This window comes from Epinephelus lanceolatus, chromosome 2, assembly GCF_041903045.1.
Source record: "Epinephelus lanceolatus isolate andai-2023 chromosome 2, ASM4190304v1, whole genome shotgun sequence".
NCBI lineage: Eukaryota > Metazoa > Chordata > Actinopteri > Perciformes > Serranidae > Epinephelus > Epinephelus lanceolatus.
In genome coordinates this window covers 2,855,687-2,880,105 of record NC_135735.1, presented here as the reverse complement: position 1 = coordinate 2,880,105, position 24,419 = coordinate 2,855,687, and the positions used below count along the sequence as shown (strand labels likewise).

Below are 24,419 nucleotides of genomic sequence, written 5' to 3'. Positions count from 1 at the left end.
CCATTCTTGCAGTGAGGCTCATTTGCATACAAAGGGGCCAACGTTGTGCCAAATGTCTGCATATTACCTCATTTAAATACGAGAGAATTTCACAGGAGCAACGAGATGCTGTTTTCTTGGCATCGCAGATATGGGTTCACTTCACGCTTTGCAAGGTGCTCTGAGGATTACACGCTTTCTTTTGTCCTGTTTGTGCAGGTTTAGCAGACGCAGAAGGCACACAATCCTTCTGTGAATTCCTTCAAGAGTTTGCAGCCCAGTTGCCAGAAGAAAATGTTGGCATTCTATGTTTCTGCCAACCAGGAATCTGCCATGTTTCATACATAACTTATCAACATTTCTAAAGTGACATAGAATATGAGCTGAGTTTGTCATCAGGAGGTGGAGGGGATGGCGGATGGCGTGACATTTAGGCAACATGCCTTCCAAGCTGCGGACACTGTTCAAGACCAGCAAACAACAACACCAGTTGTGATTTTGTGAGTCATTGCTGTGATCCAGCAGCTTTTTAGGCTCCAAACATAAATGTTTCTCTACAAAGCAGGATGGTGCTTTGAGAAGCAGGTGTTTATTTACTGAGACATCACTGTGTTTCCAGCAGGGATTGTGTCCCAAAAACCAAGTATTTTAACCCTTTGAAACCTGAGCAAATTGGCATGATTTTTTTTCTTAACTCAGAAAAAAGGCAATAAGAAATTCATGAAATGGCCCGAACATTGGCAAGATAGTAAAAAGTTTAGTAACTAAGATATCACCCAAAAAATAAGCAAAAAGGAAAAGTAAAAAAAACCCTAGAAAATGACCTAAGAAATAAGCAAAAAAGAAAAGTAAAAAAAAACAAGAAAATTACCTAAAAAAGCAAAAAAGAAAAGTAAAAAAAAACTAGAAAATTACCTGAAAATAGCAAAAGAGAAAATTTTAAAGGCAAAAACCCCGACAAAATTACCCAAAAAAGATTGCTAAAAATTAAATAAAATAATATCTATTAAATAAAATAATATCTATATAGTTTTCTGTAGAAATCAAACCATTTTAAGTTTTTAAATGTTTGTGAAAGGCACCTGAACGCAGCACAAGAAAATGGATGTCTATCCAGGTTTAAAAGATTTAAGCCAAAACATGATTTTTTTCAGAACCGTAACCAAGTGTTTTTTGTGCCTCAGCCTGGCCACGTGTAACCACAGCGTAACTGAAGCATAAAGCCTCAACGTATCCGCAACATGACGCTGTAAATTTAACATATCCGTGGTTTACAGAAATGTAACAGTGCCAACATTTTTCTGGCGTTTGTGTGTGAGTGTGTTGTGTTTTGTCTACACTGTGGTTTGTGTGTCGTCTTCCACTGCTGGCTGTGTATGTAGTGCCAATACTTCCTCCTGCTGCGGGCAGTGAGCTGTGTTGTGTCCTGATTTAAAGTTGCCCTACTTTTCTCTGCCAGAGTGTGAAACTGGAAAAAAATTGCACAGTCATTTACTGCCACCAAGTTTCCTGTGATGAGCCACAGGGGACAGTTTGAACCGCTGTCCATGACCATACTGCCCATACTTCCACATCATATTTCAACTCACATTCATTATATGAACTTTGAAGGTCTTTTATGTTCTCCTTCATCTCTGACTGTTTCATACAAACACCCACAGGGATGAAACTTGAAACTCAGATGTGAGGAAGTACTCGGCTCAGTGCACCACATTTACACTCAGCTTAACATCTTTCTGTTTACATCTATTTGTGTTGATTTCCCCCAGATTTGCCTGCCAGGCGCGAAGCCGAGGCCAGCAGAACGTGGCAGTGCAGTGTGCCTGTGGAGAGGTGTGTGCGGGCGAGTGTGTGGATGTGCGTCTGCGTGTGTGTCAGGACATCCAGCCAGGGACAGAGCTACTGTTGTACGAAGACGCCGTGGGAAAAAGTCAGATGACAGCCAAACCTGATGCACAGTACAGCTCCACAGGACGTACAGGTGACAGCTGTAAACACAGACACACAGACAGTAACACACACGGACACACAGACAGTAACACACACGGACACACAGACAGGTGGGTTTAGATAAATTCATTAACTTTGTATTCACACTGAAGTCTGAGACACATTTAATAAGTAATTATCAGGTTTATTCCCAAGAAAAGGATCATTTTCCACCTGTAGGTGAAACAACCTGTCATTCAGTTTTATTAAAAGAGAAAACAAAACCTTTTTATGATGCATTTTCAAGCATCTCTAGTTGCTCTTAAAAAAACTACTTTTTATTAAAAAGTACTCAAAATCCCAACGTTTTCATTAAATGTTGTTTATCGTCTACAAAAGCAGTGTGTCTGTTCAGCTGGTATTCAGGACGTGACTGCAGGTTTGATGGTTTATTTTAAAACATAAATTAACACTTTGCTTTCAGCCTGCAGCTGAAAATGTCCTCACGTCATTAAAGGTTCTGTATGTGACATTCAGAGCATTAATACAGCAGCAAATCACCACCTACTCTGCACAGATACAGTGAAGTGACGGAGTCCTGAGCACAGAGTGAAGTCAGCCTCTCTGGTTTGTTGCTGCAGGCGGTTCAGCCACATGTGCATGTTAGTGCATGTATGTATTCCACTGGCTTGGTCACTGCTGCCACTTTGCACTACAGCGTCAGTTTTAAACGCACCTTCTGCACATCTCTGGGGACAACAATGGATTTGAGGGTGCGTTAAATGCAGCATGTGAACAAACCTCTGATTAATTTTTTGGCCACTGGTGGCAGAACTTTACAACAAGCTTAAAATCACACACATATTTTGACTTGGGGTGTCAGCTGAGAATATTTTAGACCAGTTATGCATGTTGGTCTATAGGTTGATTTTGCACTGTGACGCTAGTTAGCTGGCGGTGCTGCTCATTCAGTCATTACCGCTAGTATCACCATCTCAACCAGACAGCGTTGCTGTGGAAGCATTGTGCCCACCCTCCGGTGTCCCTCCAGCTCACCCCGGTCAGTAAGCACCTTATGTTTGAGCCATAAAACCCTGTTAGCATTGTTGGCTATGTTATCACTGTTGGCAGTGTCTTGCTAGCATAGTAAAGAACGCTTAAAGGGTTTTGCGATTCAAAATGAAGCAGATTACTGACTGAGGATGGACACAGAGTTTCTTCAGCAACACTTTCCACCCCAGGGACGGCGTCATCACCGAATGAGCAACGCCACTAGCTCCATGTTACCTCCCTCCTGACCAGGGTGGACGCAGTGTCAGAAACCAGTGGAGGATGGGCAGTGGGCGTGTTTCCATATGTTAATGCAGCTAGCTGACTGTCTCTCAGCAAAGCCAACAGGAAATTTAAAAAAAGGGAAAATATTTACAACACAAAACATTAAGATTTCACCACCAATAAATGGATAATGCTTTGAAATCAGTGCTGAAGCTCACTGAGCCAAGGGAACGCCAGTCTAAAAGGAATGACTCTCGTATTTCACGTAATTTCTCTTCTTAAAAATTACCTAGTTAGTTTCTGGTTAATGGATGTCGGCATTTTGAAAGCAAAATTAAGCGAAACTGACATCCCTAACTATGACGTTTTATGGCACATTTGGAGCAACATTATTTTTCATTTGGTCCAATCGTCTCTCTCTTTTAGCTCTGTTTTTGGTCTCCACCAACTCCTGAGGGAAATATCTGTCTCTTTAGCTGCTAAATGCTCCTCTACATGTTCACCAGTTAGACTTTAACTGTGTCTGCCTGCTGTTTGTGTACTGTGGCTTTATCAGAGCTGTTTTACTGATTCTGACAGAAATATACAGTGAGCTGAGAGACGCTTTTAACTTGGTTAAATCCACGATTTTTGAGCCCTTCTCACAGTCTGGCAACCTAAATTTGTGATTATTAGCTAATGTTAATGACAAACCCTTCTGATAGTTCTCACAGGAATGTGATACCATACAAGGTTATATGGTTCTGATTAATGTCACCAGACTCTGCTTCAGCTGACGTCACGCTCTCCAACCGGAGGAGCCAGAGAGACATTTTACAACAACATTGACCCCAGAAGACCTCAATTATCATCCAGTGTTATAATTACCGTCTCAGTTATAGCTGAATGAAATGGCACAAATAAACACAAAGGATGAATGAGCATCAATTTCAGTGATAAAGGCAGAAGTTCCACGTCATCGTTATCTAACATCACAAACGTCCATTAGCTTCATTTGTGGAGAAAATCCTTCGTGATCAATGGAAATACACCTGAAGCAGGAGGTTAATCATTAGGAGATGAATCATTTCTGGTGAAAGCAAACTACACGGGTCAAATGAAAGCACTGAGCAAGAAAACAAAATCATTAAAGCACATTTGTTATGAAGGAATAATATGCTCCCCAGCTCTGCTAATCCTGTAGCAACATTTACGTGCTGTGATTGATGGGACATTAAGGAGGACCTTCATGCAGAGAGCACCCAGCAGCAGCAGCAGACTCTGGCTCTGCTGTGGATATGTTATTAAACCCCTGCTCCTGTACGGCGCTGAGTTAAACAGATCGAGCCTATAAATCATGGATGCATCTCCCAAACAATTATGAATACCAAATGAAAGATAATAAGATAAGAAACAATTGATCCCTGCAGGGAAATTAAATTGCTGTGGAAGCAAATATTTATTGGATTCAAAGGGAGAAAAGATTGCTGTAATGTAGACAACAAGTACAACAACAAGTATATAAAATAAGCTTTAAAATGAATAAAAATATGAAAGAATAAAACAAAAACTATCAATTAAAATGGAAATAGACAAGATTTGTGCGTCTGTACTGAGGATAGCCGTGGCTGGAGGCACACAACCACACTGCGTTAATTCTAGTTTATTTTAACTTGTCATCATGAAGTAAATGTTGTAAGTGCAGAATAATGACGCCGCCAGCGTTAAGACTGGTTTCCTGTTAGTCTCACTTTCACCATGCAACTGAACCTTCCTTGGTCGTGCCCTTGTTCGCTATGTGCTCCAATAACAGTTGAGCAAGATTGGAACCTGGCAGAACCTCGGTCAACTTTCTGAAGCATCTCAAGAGGTCTGTTACGAACATCAAAACACTAGCAAACTTTTATTGATGTTGCATCGAGAGTGTCTGACAGGCTGTAACACTGTGTGGTTTGGCAACAACTGCAGACAGTTTACAAAGGACTGTAAAGACAGCAGGAAAAATCATTGGCTCAGAACTACCATCACTTCATGACTCTTACACCACTTGTTGTAAAAGGAACGCCCAAAACATCTTTAAGGACACCATCCATCTCGCTCATGCTCTGTTCTCGCTCCTTTCACTTAAAAAAACATTATCGAAGCATCAAGTTGCACAACACCTGTCTCTGCAACAGCTTCTTCCCCCAGGCTGTTAGGTTGCTGAACAGTTGACGCCAGGGCTGCCCGAGAGTCAAAGATTCCAATCATCAGATGGAAACCTCTCAGTCAACTGAGATTGCTTAAAGGGATAGTGCACCCAAAAATGAAATTCAGCCATTATCTACTCACCCATATGCTGAGGGAGGCTCAGATGAAGTTTTAGAGTCCTCACATCACTTGCAGAGATCCAAGGGGAGAGGAGGTAGCAACACAACTCCACCTAATGGAGGCTGACGGCGCCCCAGATTCAAACGTCCAAAAACACATAATTGCGTATGGAGCAGTATGGAGATATTTTGTGGTTTCAGTTATGTGTTTTTGGATGTTTTGAATTTATGATATCTGGTGTTGGCAAAAAATGTTGCACAGTTCCAATCTGTCGTTAGTGCAGATAGCTTGTTTACTATATTAAGTGAAGGTCACTGTCATCCTGAACATACCGCTGAATCCCGTTCAAACTCTCAAACTCTACATGGAGGAGGAACTAAATTGGAGAGAACCTGACCAGATTCAAGCCTGTGGGCAATAATGAGAAACTACAGCCAGGCCTGGCCCGAATCCGGCAAGTTAGGTTTGGTCCAGTTGGGATCGAGCAGAGGATCATAACTCTTGTGTGCCCTTTGTGCATTTCATTGGTATTTTTTTACGTAACACACAACGTTATTCTTTATGACTTTATTCTCTGCTCAAGATGTCGTCACTCTGCTATTTCTTTACATCACAGACAGTGGTTTGCTGCTAATTAGTGACTTTAATGATAAATCAGTTATCAGAATTGTTGCAGACACATTTTCTACCAATCAGCTTTACTGTCATTTCTTTTTGTTGGACAGAAAACAAAGTGGAACCAGAGACTGCAACTGCCAACATATCAATCGTTCAAGAGAAAGGAAAGGAGACAGAGGATAAACAAGAGGAAGAGGAGGATGAAGAACAGCACAGAAACCTGCACAGGTGCATCAAGAGGAGTCACCTGACCACACACCTGAGGAAGAGGAGAGCCACCAAAACCACTCACACTCACACAGACAATGATAATATCACAACAGCAGGTGGACACACAGACAGGACAGGTGGACACACAGACAGCACAGGTGGACACACAGACAGCACAGGTGGACACACAGACAGCACAGGTGGACACACAGACAGTACAGGTGGACACACAGACAGGACAGGTGGACACACAGACAGCACAGGTGGACACACAGACAGGACAGGTGGACACACAGACAGCACAGGTGGACACACAGACAGGACAGGTGGACACACAGACAGGACAGGTGGACACACAGACAGCACAGGTGGACACACAGACAGGACAGGTGGACACACAGACAGCACAGGTGGACACACAGACAGCACAGGTGGACACACAGACAGCACAGGTGGACACACAGACAGTACAGGTGGACACACAGACAGGACAGGTGGACACACAGACAGCACAGGTGGACACACAGACAGGACAGGTGGACACACAGACAGCACAGGTGGACACACAGACAGGACAGGTGGACACACAGACAGCACAGGTGGACACACAGACAGGACAGGTGGACACACAGACAGCACAGGTGGACACACAGACAGGACAGGTGGACACACAGACAGAACAGGTGGACACACAGACAGGACAGGTCCAGCTGCTGTGGACAGACAGTCACACTGTAAACCCACAGACAGACAGACAGACTCAGGAGACCTCTCTGCACCTCCTCCCGTCCGCTGCAGCTCCCGCCTGGCGGCTAAACCACGACGCGTTCACTGTCTGAGCAGCCGGGGGAAGCAACCCCCTGCCGTCCTCGACCCACCCGGACAGACAGAGGGACAGAGCCAGAGCTCAGCTGAGGACGACACGTGTGTCACAGAGAAGGAGGTTCCCATGAAGATCTCCCGCCCTGATGCTGAGGAGACCGCAGCAGCACGTGATGCCAGGGAGACTCTTTCAGGGCATCCAGAAGTCAGAGAGAGGCGGTACAGATGTTCCAGCTGCGGGAAAAAGTTCTACCAGATCGGTCACTTAAAGAAACACCAGTTCAGCCACACAGCAGAGAAACCCTTCAGCTGCCAGGAGTGTGGGAAGAGCTACACCTCTGCAGAGAGCTTCAGAGCACATCAGGTACGCTGTGAATTCTTTCTCCAATCCAGAGTCCATACTTTGCTTATAAAACACAACACGTTCAAACATGAAATTTGGTTATTGAAGAAGAAGAAGACGAAGAAGAAGTTCATTAATCCCTGAGGGGAAGTTCAATTGTTCCGCTCTGTTTTCATACACACAGGCCCGAAATACACACACATGCACAAACAGGACTGATACAAGCATTAAATGGAGTGATGTCAGAATGAAGGGGCTGCCTCAGACAGGCGCCCCGAGCAGGAGATTCAGTGCCTTGCTCAAGGGCACCTCAGCAGCACGCAGGCGAACTGGCACCTCTCCAGCTGCCAGTCCATGTTTCATACTTGGTCTGCACTTCCTTTTCCCTCGTCTCAAAGTCAGTGGGTTTTTTAAGTGGTTTAGTTCGATGCCTGAAATAAGATCTGTGGTTACCACAAGCTTCAGAGACTTTCACATTTTGTTCTACCATATAAAATACATCAGGTTATAACCCACTGTGAATTTTAGAGCCCTAATATGTCTAACAAAAGGCGGTTGCAAACAAGTGACTACAGAACATCTTCACGCTGAACACGGAATTACAGCCTCACTTTATTTATACTCACACTCCTGCAAACTGTTGTGGCAGTTGACAAAAGCTTAGTGGTGTTGCAGTTATAGTCATGTACTCTTCAAAAATCTTAAAAGTGTACTCATTTGTGAAGATTATCTCGCTGAACAAAATGTATACGTTTCATAAAACGTTTGCAATAATCCAAAATCCAAAGGAAAAATCTGACAGGCTTTATGACGAGGGACCCATTGCGACGCTAACTTCAGGGTTGGCCTACAGAAAAAGTCGCCCCTGCAGCACTCAGTTGCCAAAATATGAACATTTTTCTTTTTTTTTTTTTAAGATTATTTTTGTGGGCTTTTTTGCCTTTAATGACAGGACAGAGAGTGAAATGGGGAGACAGAGAGAGAGTGGGGACTGACATGCAGCAAAGGGCTGCGAGTCGGATTCGAACCCGCGGCAGCGAGGCAGTGCCTTTGTACATGGGGCGCCGGCACTATCCACTACATCATATGAACATTTTTCATTGTTAAAGGAACTCAGTTTTGATTTTAGCCGTCTTAAACACAGGTTTGTCTCTCTATAATGTCAGACATCGCCACAATGGTGTGTTTCTGATTGGAGCCTGATGGACAGTGGATTTTTAAGGCTGACATCATTATATGAGAGTTTAAACTTTTTTAAAACAATGGATCACCTGTGTAATTTATAGGCATTTCTTAAATTGGTACCAATAATGAGCAGGACATTCTACAGTTGTGTAATAAACTTTGTAATGCTTTCTGGTGGAGAACTAACAGTCATTCGTCCAGCACCTCCACTTGTGTCCTCAGATAATACTTTTTCCTTCCTTCCTTCTCTCCTGCTCTCTTTATCTTTTTTTAGGATGTCTCCCTGTATGATTTTATCCTGTTTGTTCAGTTCTCTGCAGGAATAATAAAACCCAAAAAAACAACCACTTGACAACTAAATGGCCTCAGAAAAACAATATACGTCAGCAGTGTCTTTTTTTAAACAGTGGGTGTTTGGGTACCGGGAGTTTTTCCTTTACTCGATGCTCCCTTGATGGCCACGAGCTTAGTCATCATGCAGGGTAGCAATTTACTCATCCCAGTGAATGGTAACAATAGATGGTTAATAATACATTTTACTTGTGATAATAATGGTATTATCTGCAGATGAGTCACCGCGGAGAGCGTCCCTTCTCCTGCCCTCACTGTGAGAAGACGTATGGCCTGAAGCGGGACCTGAAGGAGCACCTGGTCCTGCACACCGGGGAGAAACCTTACGTCTGCGAGCACTGCGGCAAAGCATTTGCTCGCCGCCCCTCCCTACGCATCCACCGCCTCCTTCACTGCAGCAGGATGATTTACACACAGCCTCCTAAGGTAGGGGGGTGTTACAATTTATCTGCACTGTTAAAGGATCCCTGCGGAGTTTCAGACCTCTAGAAGCGCTGTGGAGCTTTTTTTTTTCTGTTCTTTATCTCGTCACACTTTTCCACTGATCCACAGGTGGAGGTAACACGCCAAGAAAAGATAAGATAACACTTTATCGATCCCTAGCAGGAAAATTCAGTTTGCTGCAGAAGAATAAAGTCAGAAGTAATTACAGATAAATTAACTAAATAAAAGAAATGGATAAAGAGAGGTCTATATAAAACTAAAATAAGAATAGAATTAAAAACTAGAAATTATACAAGACTATATGGAGGCAAAACATTTACATGGTAAAGTGACCGTGGTGATTAATAGCAGTCTCTATTAGCAATGCACACGTGAGAATATAAGATATTATTAAAGCCGGGGTCGTCAGAAATCTGGAAAAGGCAAAAATAAAAAGCAGTAGCAGAAGCTGAAGACACACCTTGCTCCTGCATCTCTCCCCTCTCTGCCCTAAGCCCCTCCCACCAGACGACCGCAGGCATATGTAGCACTTCATACAGTATCCCAGTGTTTCCTATATATTATTTAATCTTATTTCATTGTAGGGTTTTGCACAAAACATTCTCTCAGCCCCTCCTTGCCCTGCTCTTTCTCTGCTTATCAGAACACAAATGAGCCAAGAAGTCCCTTCACCCATGGACTACTCCCCCAGAAGGAGAGCAGACAGCAGCATGGACCTTCAGACGGCGGCTGTAGCAGCTTGAATTTGACCAGCACAAACCCCCCAAGCCCCAGGTGTCACAGTTGGCTGGTGGTCAGCAGCAGCACCGGATTTAACCTGTGTAACAACAGCAACAGAAAGTTTGCTGATCTGGCGATGAGTCGGGGTAATCCGGTCCCTCGGAGCTGGGGTTTGCGCTGGCTGGATTCTGGTTGCTGTGGCCGCTGACTGGGGGTCAGTCTCCAGAGCTGCCGCCTGCTCTCCTCCTGGTGAGGTGGTCTGTAGCGGCGGGCAGTGAAGCAAAGGACACGCTGTGATTTGAGGCTCTGGCTAACGTTAGCTACATAAACATGAACACGAAGCTGCAGCTATGAGCCTTTAGCTTCGGTTAGCAGACGGCTAAACTATCAGCGACGTTTTCTCTCCATCTGTGAAATGCTCACTGATGTTTAGACGTGTTTTATTAGTTTATTATCAGACTCTCTTTCAGACTCTCTGATGAGTCTGTCTTGCTTTTTTGGGGTTGCTTTGCAGTGTAGGCAGTTGTTGACAATGTTGGAATAGCAACTTTCTCTGCAGGACTCTCCATCATTAAACAACCACAGACGTGCATCTAGGGCTGCACAATTGATCAAAATTTAATCACAATCACAATTTTGGCTTCCCACAATTAAATGAACATGATCAGCTGCGGTATTTACATTTAAAATGCTCCACTCATAGAAAACTGTGCTTCACATCAAATCACGTGCGGCTGTGGCTCAGAGGTAGAGCGGGCCGTCCACTAATTCCTCCTCCAGTCATCGTAATATAATGAATCATATAGTATGGGATATAAGATACAGTACAAGGTGAAAGGTGGTAATACAATACAATATAATATATAGTATAGTACAGCAGTATAACGTAGAACTGAATAAAGTATTGTATGGGTGTAATATAGTAGAGTATAGTATGATATTTAATTGATAACAAACTTTTGTATAACTGAATAAATCAACAGAATATGTTGCACCCTGCCGGCAAACATGGATGTAAACGATACAGGATTTAAAATGCTTTAAAAATCAGCTTAATAAATGTTTCATGAAGAGAGAAAATACATTCAACATACTTGTTAGAGCTCAAGGATACACACAACGAGCTGTGGTGAGCAACACTGAATAAAATATAGCTTTAGTTTGTTTGCAAGAAAACTCCAGCAGTCCCTTTAAGAGCTTGTCTGCTCATGTGTGATGACATTTTTAAGTTATTGCTTTTCTAATAAGGAGGACAGTGGGCAGCTTAATGAATTCATTTTTCATTCATGTACTGTATTTATCCTCAGATCTGCTGCTGCACCTTCCCCTCGGCTGTTTCAGACTTTTAAACAGTTTCTGTCTCTGCACCGCTCAGCACACTTTTCAAATCTTTCATGTAACGTCTTTAAATTTGCATGCAGGTCTTGTTTTGTCTCCCTGAACAGCAGTTTGAACTTAAAGTATTTAGAAAGAGAGTGGAAAAGACATGCTGCATTTTGATGTAGTTCTGTCTCCCTCAGGTGCAGTGTACAATCTGCCCCAAGCTGCTGGCCAACTCGGGCTCTCTGAGGAACCACATGAAGCTCCACACGGGGGAAAAACCTCACATCTGTCAGCACTGTGGGAAGTGCTTCAGTCAGAAAGGTAATGTCAGAGCTCTGATGCAGGAGCTGCAGCACTCAGGTGTGCTCAGTTTGAAAATGCTGCTTGTTAAACACCATTCTGAGACTATAAAGTACTATTGGGACAGGATTAGTTTTACATAGGGATGTGGACTAATGTCAGTTTACCACAGGATGTCTGTGATATAAATGTCAGATTCGCACAAGACAAAAAATGTCTGTAATTCTACCAGAGATGGGAGCGGCCCTGGCGTCACCTCCCTGTCGTCATGTGCGTGCTACGTTGCGTCTTGTATTAACATTTACATGTATTGTATTTACATTTATTTCAACGATTAGCAATATGGATTTATATTAGGCCTACCTAACACAACCAGAAGTCTCGTGGCTCTGAAAAGTGCTTTCTTCTCGACCTTTTTGATTGGTCTCCCACGCAGGGCTATGCCATCATTCGAAGAATGTCCACTATCACGACTGCCGACAACACGAAAGCTTCTTCGAGCGCCTCCATCATTGAAAAAACTTTGGAAACTAGTTGTAAACGCGGAAAAGTGGTTGCAAACAGGACGTGACGAAATATTTACATTTTTAGGATCGTGTTCGCACGGGATTAATATCACCCGAGATATTTTCTCCGGACCGCTTTACAGAAGGTAAAAGTTGCCGTAATTTTTACTGACATTATCCGTAATGATTACAGACATGGCGCATTCGGACGGGACTAAAATCCCTGGTAATAATTACTTTACCCCACGTCTCCACGTTAAACTAATCCCGTCCGAATAGGGCTTAATCGTAAAGCGTACAAGTTTGTGAGTGTAAACGTAAGGTTGAACAGTGTCAATGAGGCTCATCTGACCAACATTCAGTCTTAACAATTCTTGTTAAAAGTAGGGAAACCTTAAGGCAAGCTACTGAATACAGTTGTTCATGGAATTGCTGAATGTAGTAAGCTGTTCATTGCTGGAGAGCAGAGTCCTCCAGGGGTCCTCCATTTTTGAAAACCGTCACCGACCCATACCCATAAAGCTCAGTACCAGAGCCTACCCATTACCCTGTGCCAACAATCACACCCTCTAGTTGGTTGAAATAAAACCCTTAATTCACAGAGTAAGATGTGACATGCCGGCTCTACATGCTGTATTTCACTACTGTCACTACTTTCTCTCAGGGTTGTCGTCGGCAACAGCATCCAACAAAAACTGGCCCAGCTGAAATTCATTGCAACAGAATGATCCTCTTTCTGTTGACATCAGAGGGCAATTTGAGCAGAAGCACCACCAGTCTGTGTTTGCTCTCAGCAGCTCAGCTAATGCAAAGTTCCCCACCGGCTTCTCTCCACTGCATTTCTTCAGCTGTAAACTGGCTCAAATAAATACAGCTGGATACCAGAGTCAGTCAAAACACTTAAAAATGTTTTCTCGTCTATAACATCCTCCGCACTCATATTTTGGGATGCCTTTTCACTGGTAGAAATGTAGCTAGTTTGCAATGCAAAGACAACAGGTTTGTTTTTGTTTTTTCATCAACACTGACTGGACGTCCACATAGAAAGTGATGAATCTTCCCTTTAAATAAATTCCCTTTGCTGTGGGAAATGGCGTTTTGGCTCGTTTTTCGTGAAGCTTTAGAGATTTCATGAAGCGTAACAAATTTTTCTGCCATTAATGGAGGCAGCCTTTATTCCAGGTGCTATATCGAAGGCAGCTGGACTCACTTTGGTGTCTTGACTTGCTGGCCTGCGACTCCTCACCTGTCAGAACTGACGAGGCTTCTCAGATAAGAGGCCAAATGTCTTTAAGAAGCCCCGGCAAGTCCAGTTACCTTCAATAAAGCACTTAGACCTCCACTATGATAGGCTGCAGGAAACCCTGAAGAAGATACGCATTAAGTCATGGATCACTTGTTTGAAATCTTAAATATCCTCAGTGCAGTTTATTAAACGTCTTACCCCTATTTTATTTCTGCTGAACTGTCAAAAACATATTAGGTTAGATTTATACTTCAGTAGTTTTAAGCTTCATCTGCATTTATAATGTAATCTGTTACATCCTGTCCTGCAGAGATGACCTGCAGCTTCAGATAAATATTCCTGCAGGACTGAATATCATTGAGTCTGTTTGCTGACTGTATGAATCTTCTCCACTTGTGCTACACAGTGGCAGCTGCTCAGCAAAAATGACTCGGCCTGGCATTAAAGAAATACTCCAATGTTTTGGAAAATACACTTGTTTGTTGTCTTGCCTGCCAGGTTGAATGTGATTGATGTACTCTTCTTCTCAGTGCTGTCAGAGTCAAGGACACATTTAGCTTAGCCAAGCACACAGGTTGAAAACTTAGTGACTTTCTCTCTGCATGAGGTCAGGATGGGATTTGAGAACGGGTTCCAAATTTTTCGATTCTGCCAAGCTTATTGTTTCTTTTATCGATGACGGCCTGTTGTTCCTGACAGTTGCATATTTCAAAATAATGTCGTCAAACGTGTATGCTGCTGGAAGCTTGCAACATGAAGAAGTCATGGTGGAGAGGAAGAAACGGTCCAAAGTATGGCTTCATTTCATGAGGGAAGATGACAACTGTGCTGCTTGTAATGTCTGTTTGCTCTGTTTCTACACTGTATGTGTTCAAACTCAGAGATGATGCAACAGTTGACGCTGAAAGCCTACTGTTTTCCACACAGAACATTTATTAGGAATCAATAAGAGAATCGATAAAGAATCTGACTGATAAGCAGAATCGATAATGGCGCTTGTATCAATAAAATCTTATCACTTTTCATCCCTGACGTTGGGCAACTTTTAAGACTCGTTAAGCAATCTGTGTTTCGGAGAGGAGCACAGTCAGTCAAGCAAGAGACAAACATGGACAAGCTGTGAAGTGCATTCATGACAGATCGACAGCACCCGCTTGAAACTTTTTAATGATTGTTTATGTTCCACATGATTTAACTCGACTGTTAAAATTAATTTTTTCACAAATTCCAGAGTTTACAACAGTTGTTCCGATGTCTGCATTCTCTCGATTCAAGACATTTACAAAGACATACTTAGAATATTTTTTAAACTGTATCTAGATACTGGATTTTAGAGCTGGGTCTATTTCTAGTTTTGCCAGTTTGACAAGTTCTGGCAAATTAAAAAGTAGCCTATATCAGCAGCTTGTGCCAACAGTGTCACGGTGTCCAATCCACCTTGTGTTACATACATATGAGCAAAATGACAGTGTGAGTAGGGTTGTCAAAAGTATCGATACTCTGAAAAGTATCGATACTCAAACACTGTATCCGGATACAATACTAATTTACAAAAGTATTGATACTAGCAGTGCACGCCACCTCAGCACCTGTCGGGTGCGCGCGACGGGTCCGACGGACACACGCTGTGCAGGCAGCGTCTGGCAGGCACAGAGCCCTCGCTGCAACCCGGCTTGTTGTCGTCACTGTGCATGCATGCACACATTTCTGTTGCTGTAATATGGCCAGCGCGACTGCAGGAGCATCAGAGCAGCCAGTTTTGGTCAAAAATGATAAAGGAAAAAGCGCTCTTTGGAAATATTTAGTGAAGTGAACACAACACGCTGCAGACGGCAGGTACAGCCCCTCCCCTCACTAGCAGCTGAGCAGCTGGTGTCGCCAGCATCAAACTAAAATATAACTTCTAACGTTCATGTGGGAGCTAAGCAGAAAACTTTATCAGTCATGCCCGTCTGTAACATTAATAGACAATGTTAGTTTAACAGGACAACACAATTATGTGTGTCTGAAAAGTTATGTTAACTGTAAAGTCACAGATTGAAGCTGAAAAAACGTTCGGTTTCTCCCGTAACCCCTGGTTCTCTGATCACATAGTGAGGTAGAAACAGGAGCATCCTGAGCCTAAACTACCAACTCTATTTGATCAGCAACGAAAATATGGTGCCAATTCACCAGAAGCACAGAAAATAAACAGGGCTGTAGATAAATACATTTGTATGGACAGATCTTGTTTCTGGTTGTTATTTATTTTGGGGGGATTTTTTGTTGTTATCATTGATGTTACTGTTCTGATCTTTATTTAAAAAATGACATGCCTCTTAATTTTTTGCTGCTGTATCAGAAATGGTATCGAGTATTGAATATTTTCCTGGGTATCAATATCGAGTTTGAAATTTTAGTATCGTGACAACCCTAAATGTGAGTAACATGATATTATGTGAGCCACCAGTGTCTGACAGGCTGTGAGCCGAGGCCGGCAACATGAAGGAGATCAAGTTTCAGTCGAGGTGGAAGGGGAGACGAGCAGCACATGTTGTGTTTGTTTACTAGAACGTTCATGTGTTTTTTGGGGGACGAGATGAGGGGGCTCTCTTGTGCAGGGAATTTTGCGCTGTTATTCTGCCGTGCTATCCTGTATAAAATATACCAAACAAAGAATGGAATTTGTGGTGAGGGGGTGCTGGTGTGGAGTAACGGCTTTTTAATTGTGTAAATACAGTAGTTATAGCCGCAGGCAGCTCTGCAGCAGCAACACTGTCTGTGTGGACACCACAAGCATGCAGGCTGCAGCAGTTCAGCGCTGTGGCCGTCACACACTGCTCATGCAGGCAGTGTGGCTCGGGTGTGAAGCTGTCAGGCAGTAACAGACCTTATGATCTATTGACCTTTTGGACCTTATGGTCTTATGATGTTTGAGTCGGGGGTGGCTGCTGAATCAAGTGTGACACCTAGAGGTAAATTACAGTATACTGATCTAGTGCGGTCTTGGGATGTTCCTGATGACTCATTTTCCTGACGTTAAAATGGAAGTTTAAACTTAGGTTAGCCGACTAATTTAAAAGTATGAAAACACTCAGAAAACAGTCAATATTGAGCACAATTAAATCTACAGAGTTTGGGCACCCTCTAGCTCACAAGGTAGAGCGTGCACCCTATATAGGCCGAGGCCCTAGCAGCAGCACGGGTTTGATTCCAACCCTTGCTTTGTGTCTCCCTGGTTTTCTGTCACTCTCCAGCTGTTCTGTAATAAAAAAAAAGACAACAAGCCCTAAAAAATAATCCTTTCAAAAAGTCAATAAAGTTAAACATTATCTGAAATAATGTTGCATATATTATCAGAGCCATTTGGAGTCATCATTTTTAAATGCTGCTGGAATGTGTGGCACTTTTCACCATGCAGTGTGAACATTGCAAATAAGCAGTATTCTTTTAAGAAGATAAATCCTTGTTTTAATTTTAATAAGTTTAACTGACTAGTTTTGATGGTGCTAATCTAATTCTTGAGCAGATCTGATCTGTTTCTCATTGTAAGTCGTCGGCCACTCTGCACCAAAAGAGTAAAAACCACAGCGTCCAGCCTCTCAGGAGACGTCTTGTTTACACGTTGTACCTTGTCAGTTAACACTTCTGAGGCGCTGGACACATAGACGAACTGTTACACTCCTGAAACACACACACACACATGTTTGAATAAATCAGTTTTGGAATTGTTAAAATGCAGAAGGGCACCTTTGACTGAGCTGGGCTGTTTCCTTCTGCTCCCTCAACTAATAATACGTCCCAGAAACAGCTCTTTACCAAACACACAGAAATGAAATAGATATTGATTTTCTCGTCTGACCTTTAGTAAGAAGGGAAACATATTTCCCTAAATGTCAAAGTGTTTCTTTAACTGTGAGAGACAGAAAAACAGAATCTGGTGGTGATCACATTAAAGAGTTAACTTGACTTGATTATTTTCAGCGAGAGACTTTTACACAGTTGTTTTTGTAACAGTGAGACGATCCGGCCTCCCGCTGTGATCAATTCCCACAATTTATGTTTTCATTTGTCAAAGTGACAACATCAATTTTGTGAGAGAACCTCGTCTTCACACGTTATTGGACAAATGCATATTCACTGTGCTCTGCTCCCGCTGCGACCACAGCTCCCTCCATCGACAGGTTTAATCTCTTTCTGTTTGTCTGTCTGTCTGTCTGTCTGTCTCTCAGGGAACCTCGAGTCTCATCTGAGGATTCACAGCGGGGAGAAGCCATATCCCTGCACCGAGTGCAACCAGAGCTTCTCCCAGAAACCAGACCTGCGCCGGCACATGTTCTCCCACACCGGAGGAGGTTTCCTCTGCAGCTACTGTGGGAAATCTCTGAGGGACCCGCACAGCCTCAAGTCCCACGAGAGGCTGCACACCGGAGAGAGGCCCCATCGCTGCCCTGTCTGTGGAAAAGGTTAGAACATGATATCGAAATTTAAAAGTCAAATAAGATAATGAGGAAAAAATCAAGGGAGGGAACAGGCTGTTCTAATCTCTCCTCCCCATGTGAGATTCCCAATCCCCTCTGCACCACAGTCCTTATCACTGGGACTCGAACAGGCTTTTTTGATATAACAACAGGGAGGCGCTGAAGTCAGGAAGTTTTTAAAATTCTACACATTAGTGTAGGTCGGCTCTGATGCTTCCTAATGGAAACGTACGCATAAATCATTCACCCAAATTAAATTATTTGCTTTTTAAATTATGTATTGTACTGATGTACGAGTGCTTTAACAATTAACTTTAATGATCAGAGAGGCTGCTGTTAGGAATCATAAACGTTTCCATACATTTAGTAAAATCACTGCAGCAAATATCATGGGACATTTAAGCAGCAAAATTAATAACTGTAGTTTTGAACATGACAGAGAAAACAGAACTTAACGTTTAGCTTCTGAAATAATCAGTGAAGTTATGCTGCTTGTCATGTGTAAATGTGCGGTGTCTCTTTTAATGAAGACGCATTAATAATATCTGCTGTGAATATCTCGGCAAGTATTTAATAAACTCCATCATGTTAATAAGCTTGTATGGAGGCAGTGTCGTTGCAGCAGCTGTGGGTTCAATTTTAGCCTGCAGCCCTTTGCTGCACGTCATCTCCTCTCTTTCTACCTTTACAACCACCACTGTCCTGTCAATTAAAGGCAAAAGCCCTAAAAAATAATGTTAAACAGAAAAAAAAAAACTTTTATTTTATTTTATTTTTAATGAAAATTGAAACTCATTTATTATTTCACCCACTGGCAACCCGTCAGCTTTTCATCTGAATGTTAATTTTCATGACCTAACATGTCCGATGCGTGGTTTAACTGTGGTGCCTATAGATATAACTGAAATCTGCACATGACAGCTACACGTGGCAACTTTAAACCTGCATTCATTGCTTTTGTTGGCCACTTGGAGGCAGCACAACAAGCTGTAAACACAACACTGACATATTATCACCTTACAGAGTTTTTAATTCCTTGTTTAAACCCTTAACTCCCTCTGTTCATCAAAATTACAAATTTAAAAGTTTTTAACAAAAAAAAATCCCTTCATGCCTTTAAAGGTTCTAGATTTAATTCTACACCTCTGCCTCATTTAGTATGCAGGTATCTGTGAATATGCAAATTGGTCCCCGTCTCTGTCTCTATCTCCCGCCTGTAGCTCAAGCATACCTCCTCCAGAGTCGTTTTAATCCTGTGACTGCTGACTTTGTGTATCGGTTCTTCTGCGTCACCTGGAATATGAGAACCAGGTGCATGACTAACAGGCACGTTAACTGTGGAGATGTGCAGCTTGATGTGAGAATAAGCAAAAAAAAATTATTACTGTTTTAAAATATATTATCTTACTTTCATATGAATGAAATATTCCAAAATGATCAGTTGTAAAGTGCTGCCTGACCGATTTATTTGAACAGCATGTGGTGATTGTAGGATTTGCAGTTTCGGGTCAGGTTGCAGGACTAGTTGGTCGTATGTGTGGGTGGCGGGTCTTGCTGTGCAGTATTCTATGTTGCTTTCCTGGTTTTGAAGCTGGACATGAAAAATCAGACCCATGCAGGACCGTGAGCCTTTAAGCTGACCACGTTATTAAACAGCTAATAATTAAGGCTGTCAAGTGTTTAAGAACGTTAATCTCATCAATAACAAACTCTGTGATTAATTAATCTATATTGATCACATACATCAACTTTTGCTGTGAAAGTATTTTTAAAAATTCAGTTTTAATGGATGTTGTCAGATGTGTCGTAGTAAAGCTGCTGGATGTTGGACACAGTTGTCCCCCTGTCCTCGACCACCCAAACCGGTCTGCAGTCCATTCTGTGAGGGAGTTAGTGAGTCGGTCACAGGTAGACTGACTCAGTCTGAACACCTGGTCCAGTGTGGCGTGACGAGGCTGGCTGCTAGCGTTAGCATCAGAGGCTGTGCTAGCTCAGACCTCCTGGTTCGCTGCTAAAGTGTTGAGGTGATATTTCAGACTGAAGTTCTCCGACGGTACGAAAATCCCTTCCTACAGAACCTGCAGAGAACAGTGCTCCTATCAACAGCTCCATCTGGGTGTGTTTTAAATGTAAATGTTCCACATGGGGCCGAGCAGCGTCGTCTCGTCTGCCTCCATCATGTGACAAAGACACTGTGGCCTTCAATGATGCACCGGGTCAAAGGGCACCACAGAACGTGATTAATCAGCGTTTATTGTGTTGCTAGTGTTAGTTAAGTCTTGTTCCTGATCTCCAGCTCTGACAAGTTGAAATGAAAGTGAAACTTAAATTGTGAAAAATGCTTCTTCGTAGATACCCCTTGTTTCGCAGTAGTGTGAAGCTCCACCCCTCTAGTTGCCGCCATGCCGTTGGCTGCTTATTTCTATTATGATATGTCTTGTAGCACCTAAAAAACACCAGGGTTAAAGCTTAAGGAGGTCTTTCAGGTGAATGAGTCAGCAAAAAGCAGCTTTTATCACACACATCCCAGAGGACACAGAACAACATTAACATTCATCTGGAGTCTCTTACTGAGTTATTGTGTCTGCATTTCCTTACCGGGGATTTAAAAAGAGAGAATCAACATTTGCTAACCTCATCATGCTGAACCGTCACTCTGAACGACATCGTTAGTTATTTGATGTGTGAGATCTTCACACGTTAGATCATTCTCATTAAAATAAGACTGTTTACAAAATGCTCTCTGAAATGTAATGCTCTTATTTAGTTGTTTTGTCAAAGGACAAAAAAATATTGTGAGACTGAGTGAAACAAACAAACTGCAGCTGAAACCAAACAGTGAGAAATGAGTCAATGAAAAAGCTCGTCTGCGACACGAAGCACGACCGACATGGTTTGTCTCGCTCAGCGGGCTGCAGATGTTCTGTCCTGCATACACGATGCGAAAACACAAACTGCTGATTGTTGACATGCACTTTTTATGAAGCGTTAGAAAACTTGTGTCTGTGAGTTCAGTCGTTAAATTATTGATGAAACTTTTTTTCAGACAGTGACAAGAGGCAGTTTATCTCACATGACTCACCGACAGGCAGACGTACTGTTTGATTTGTTTTTTATGATTTATTTGTTCACAGGTTTATTTCCATAGTACAATTCATGCTCTGAGGCAGTAAAATAATATAACTTAAGAGATGTTCTTTATTATTTTAGTATAAATAAATAATTATGATAAACAAAAATCCCTTAAAAAGACTAAAAACCAACAGTGAATGCATCTACTGACACGTATAGCATGCATCTCTACAGCCTGATTGATCTTCTTCCTCCACACACATCAGTGAGTCACACTGTTGTTCCTTCATCACCATTAACACACACACTGTAGTTTATTTTGACTTAGTCCCACACACACTGTCCTGCTGCCACAGATGCTCACGAGAGCACCAAATCTGAATTAATTTGCTGCTGAAAATAGTCCGGCAGCACAGCGTTTTGTGTTTGACATGGTGAGAGATTAAAAAGAAGCTGTTAGCAGTTAGCAGCTAAGTCAAAGAAGAACACAGGTCGAATGTGTCCACAAATTAGTAAAACCGTAAGCTCCAGGTGCTCCTTACCCTCGAGATCAGCTGCCATATAACAGGGACGGTGAATAATTGTCATTGCCATGTTATGCCATGGTTATTGTTTTTAAAGATCTGCAGATGCGTGTGTTCTTAGTCGCACTAGAGGCCAATGCTACTGTGTTTAACATCACGCCCGTCATGCCTCCTTTGATTCTGCAATGTTGGGTGCAGTCCAGAAATTACACTTGGGAGCAGCATGATGCCACCGTCATTTGCAAAGGCAGCATGAGGAAGGGACTTCGGAGTGACCCTGCAGCACAAGCTGTGTGTAAAAAGAGCCAAAGCAACTTAAGTAAACGCTATCTAAAGTTTGTCTTTGCTCAAAAAATATATCTTTGCTTATGATCAGAGTTAGAGCCCCATTTTAACATCACGTTTTGCCGCCCGATTACATATCCATGTGCACCGCAGTGCACATAAAGCTAGCATAGCGTCAGCTCACTTGCTGGAAAGAAATACATACAATTGATTGACACTTCACTGCATCATTGGAGCGCTGATTCAGTCGAATCCAGCTTAACATGTATTTGTAGCACTTAACACAACGTCAAGTTTAAGTCGCCACTCGGCTGATGTTTCTCGTGCAGCAGGGACAGAGTAGAAAATGGAGACAAGAGGGAGCCTCCAAAACAAAGACTGAGAACACTGATGCTCATGAAACAACCAGCAGAGAGGAGGAGAAAACAAATGACAGTAATATGACTCAGAGAATCTGGAGGACAGAGACAAAATGCAGTCTGAGGTAAGAATAGAACAGGGTAGAAATAAGTGTTCTTGAAAATGAATTTTAGTCGCCCAATTTACAGAAACAGTTTAACAATCAGTACAACCTGTAGTTCTAAAAACATCAGTGAAGATTTTCACTGTAACAAAGTGAAAATCAAATAAACACGAGGTTAATGAAACTGTTAATGAAGCAAAGAGATATTTTTAATCCTGGTTTTCGTATTTGTAATTTTGGCAGTGAGTTGTTGATGTTCTCAAATATTTCTTTCAACAGAATAATCTTGTTTGGATGGTTGCCGTTCATATTTTTTATTTTTACCGTCTTCCCTCAGGCTACACTTTGGCCACAAAGCTGCGGAGACACATAAAGTCATCCCACATGATGGAGAAGCCGTTCAGCTGCCACTGCGGCGCTTCCTACACTGTGAGACAAAGTCTGCTGAGGCACCAAGCTCAGCACCGGGCCGATGGAGGAAGTCAGGAGGAGGTCAGGGCGGAGGAGTCAGAGGGAGGTCACGGAGAGGAGGCGAAGAACAGCAGCACGAAGGACATGCAAGAGTCAGCGGCTTCAGGCTCAAGTCACCCGAAGCCGATCAGAGGCAGACCCAAGAAGAACTCACTCCCCCTGGGAGAGGGAGAGAAGGAGGAGGGTCAAGGGAAGAGGAAAAGGACACAAGGAAAAGGGGAGGAAAAGGACACGAGGAAAGAGGCAGGAGGAGACGAGGAGGCGTCAGGTGACATCCAACACGTCGTCTACATCCACACAGACAACCTGTCCACGCCGAGCTCCGCCCCTCTGCTGCTCACCTCCGAGAGCTCGCTGCCTGCAGGGACGGGGGAGGAGCTGGTGGAGGTGGTGATATCAGAGGGCACAGAGCAGTGCATTGTGGTCCACGGGCAGCAGCAGACAGTAGGAGAGCTGCTGATCTTACAGGAGGAGGGGAGCGGACTCTGCTCTGTGGCGCAGACAGTCGAGATAAACACAGTGTAGCCTAAACAAACAGACTCTGGAGAGATGTTTCAGAGACGTGAGATCATCTCAGCCGTGCAAAGCAGATATCATGTAATTCATCATGTGCAGTACGTCTCTGTCAACGTCACGACCTACTACTGTACGTCTGCATCTCTCCAGTTTATTATTCTTTGTATACCCCAGATGCCTTTTAGCAACCTCCACAGAACAGATGTGAACTCATTAGATGTTATTAGCTGCTGGTTGTACACCTAGGCAGGGAGAGCAGTAGCAACAGCGACTGTGATGTTTCCCAGTCGAGGACTAGAGAACTTAAAGTCCTGCCCCATCCTTCTGCCTCGCTACGATGCCAGCGTGTTCTTCTGTTGGTGTAGAGACTGGTCCCTGAGCCTCTTCACTCAGTCTTCTGTTGTGCTTGTTGAACATCAGCGCTCTTTGATTCGGAGTGGCTGACACCCAAAGCTGACATCTACCGTGGATGCTTAAGATAAAGCAAACACTCGAACTGTCAGCGTCCATTTGAAGATGTGCTGAAAATATCTCATGATGTCGTCTGCATTTAGTCAGTTTATCCTCTGGAGTTAAAGCAAATAAAACGTCAAAATACAGTCAGAGATGAAACCTGCTGTAGGTGTGTCCGTATCCATCTGTGAGTGTGTGGACTCTTCCGTCAACTATGTTTGTTCTGTGTTGAGCTGGTGTCCAAAGATTGTTTACAGACACTGACAACACTCATGGTGAATTCTTGTAAGATGCAGCTACTGAATGAATTCATCATACGTGTTGATAGTGTTTCATTCAGAACCACATTCTGATACTTAAAGTAATACTTAAGTACTCACAGCGTAGGCTCTGTGTAGACACGTATCTGATATGGTAGGCTGACGTACACCTCCTCAGATGTGTCACTACATGTCATGGCGTCATAGTACTGCTTGGTGAGATGGACAGAAATTCACATTTTGGTATTCTCAGGCTGAACGGTGATGCATGATATATCTCTGTATTTTCTACATGTTTTCAGCTGCAGGTCAAAGCCTCATTTGAGATGTCACAAACACTTTTATAAAAACAGACTGTGATCAAAATAAAACACA

At 42.9% G+C, this 24,419-nt stretch overlaps 1 protein-coding gene across 4 annotated transcripts in view; it reads left to right on the top strand.

Moving 5' to 3' along the window:
• znf408 (zinc finger protein 408) overlaps positions 1-23,936 on the top strand; it is a 31,467-nt gene extending 7,531 nt beyond the window's left edge. For 2 of the 4 annotated variants that reach the window (XM_078173257.1, XM_078173260.1), the window contains exons 4-9: positions 1,749-1,960; positions 6,198-7,486; positions 9,218-9,427; positions 11,686-11,809; positions 17,752-17,985; positions 22,682-23,936. In XM_078173257.1, the coding sequence (XP_078029383.1) occupies positions 1,749-1,960; positions 6,198-7,486; positions 9,218-9,427; positions 11,686-11,809; positions 17,752-17,985; positions 22,682-23,340 (2,728 nt within the window). In that variant the 3' untranslated portion in view covers positions 23,341-23,936. The remainder of the gene's footprint in view (positions 1-1,748; positions 1,961-6,197; positions 7,487-9,217; positions 9,428-11,685; positions 11,810-17,751; positions 17,986-22,681) is intronic. The other 2 variants (XM_033618291.2, XM_078173263.1) reach the window with 2 other exon arrangements.
• The last annotated feature ends 483 nt before the right edge of the window (positions 23,937-24,419 follow it).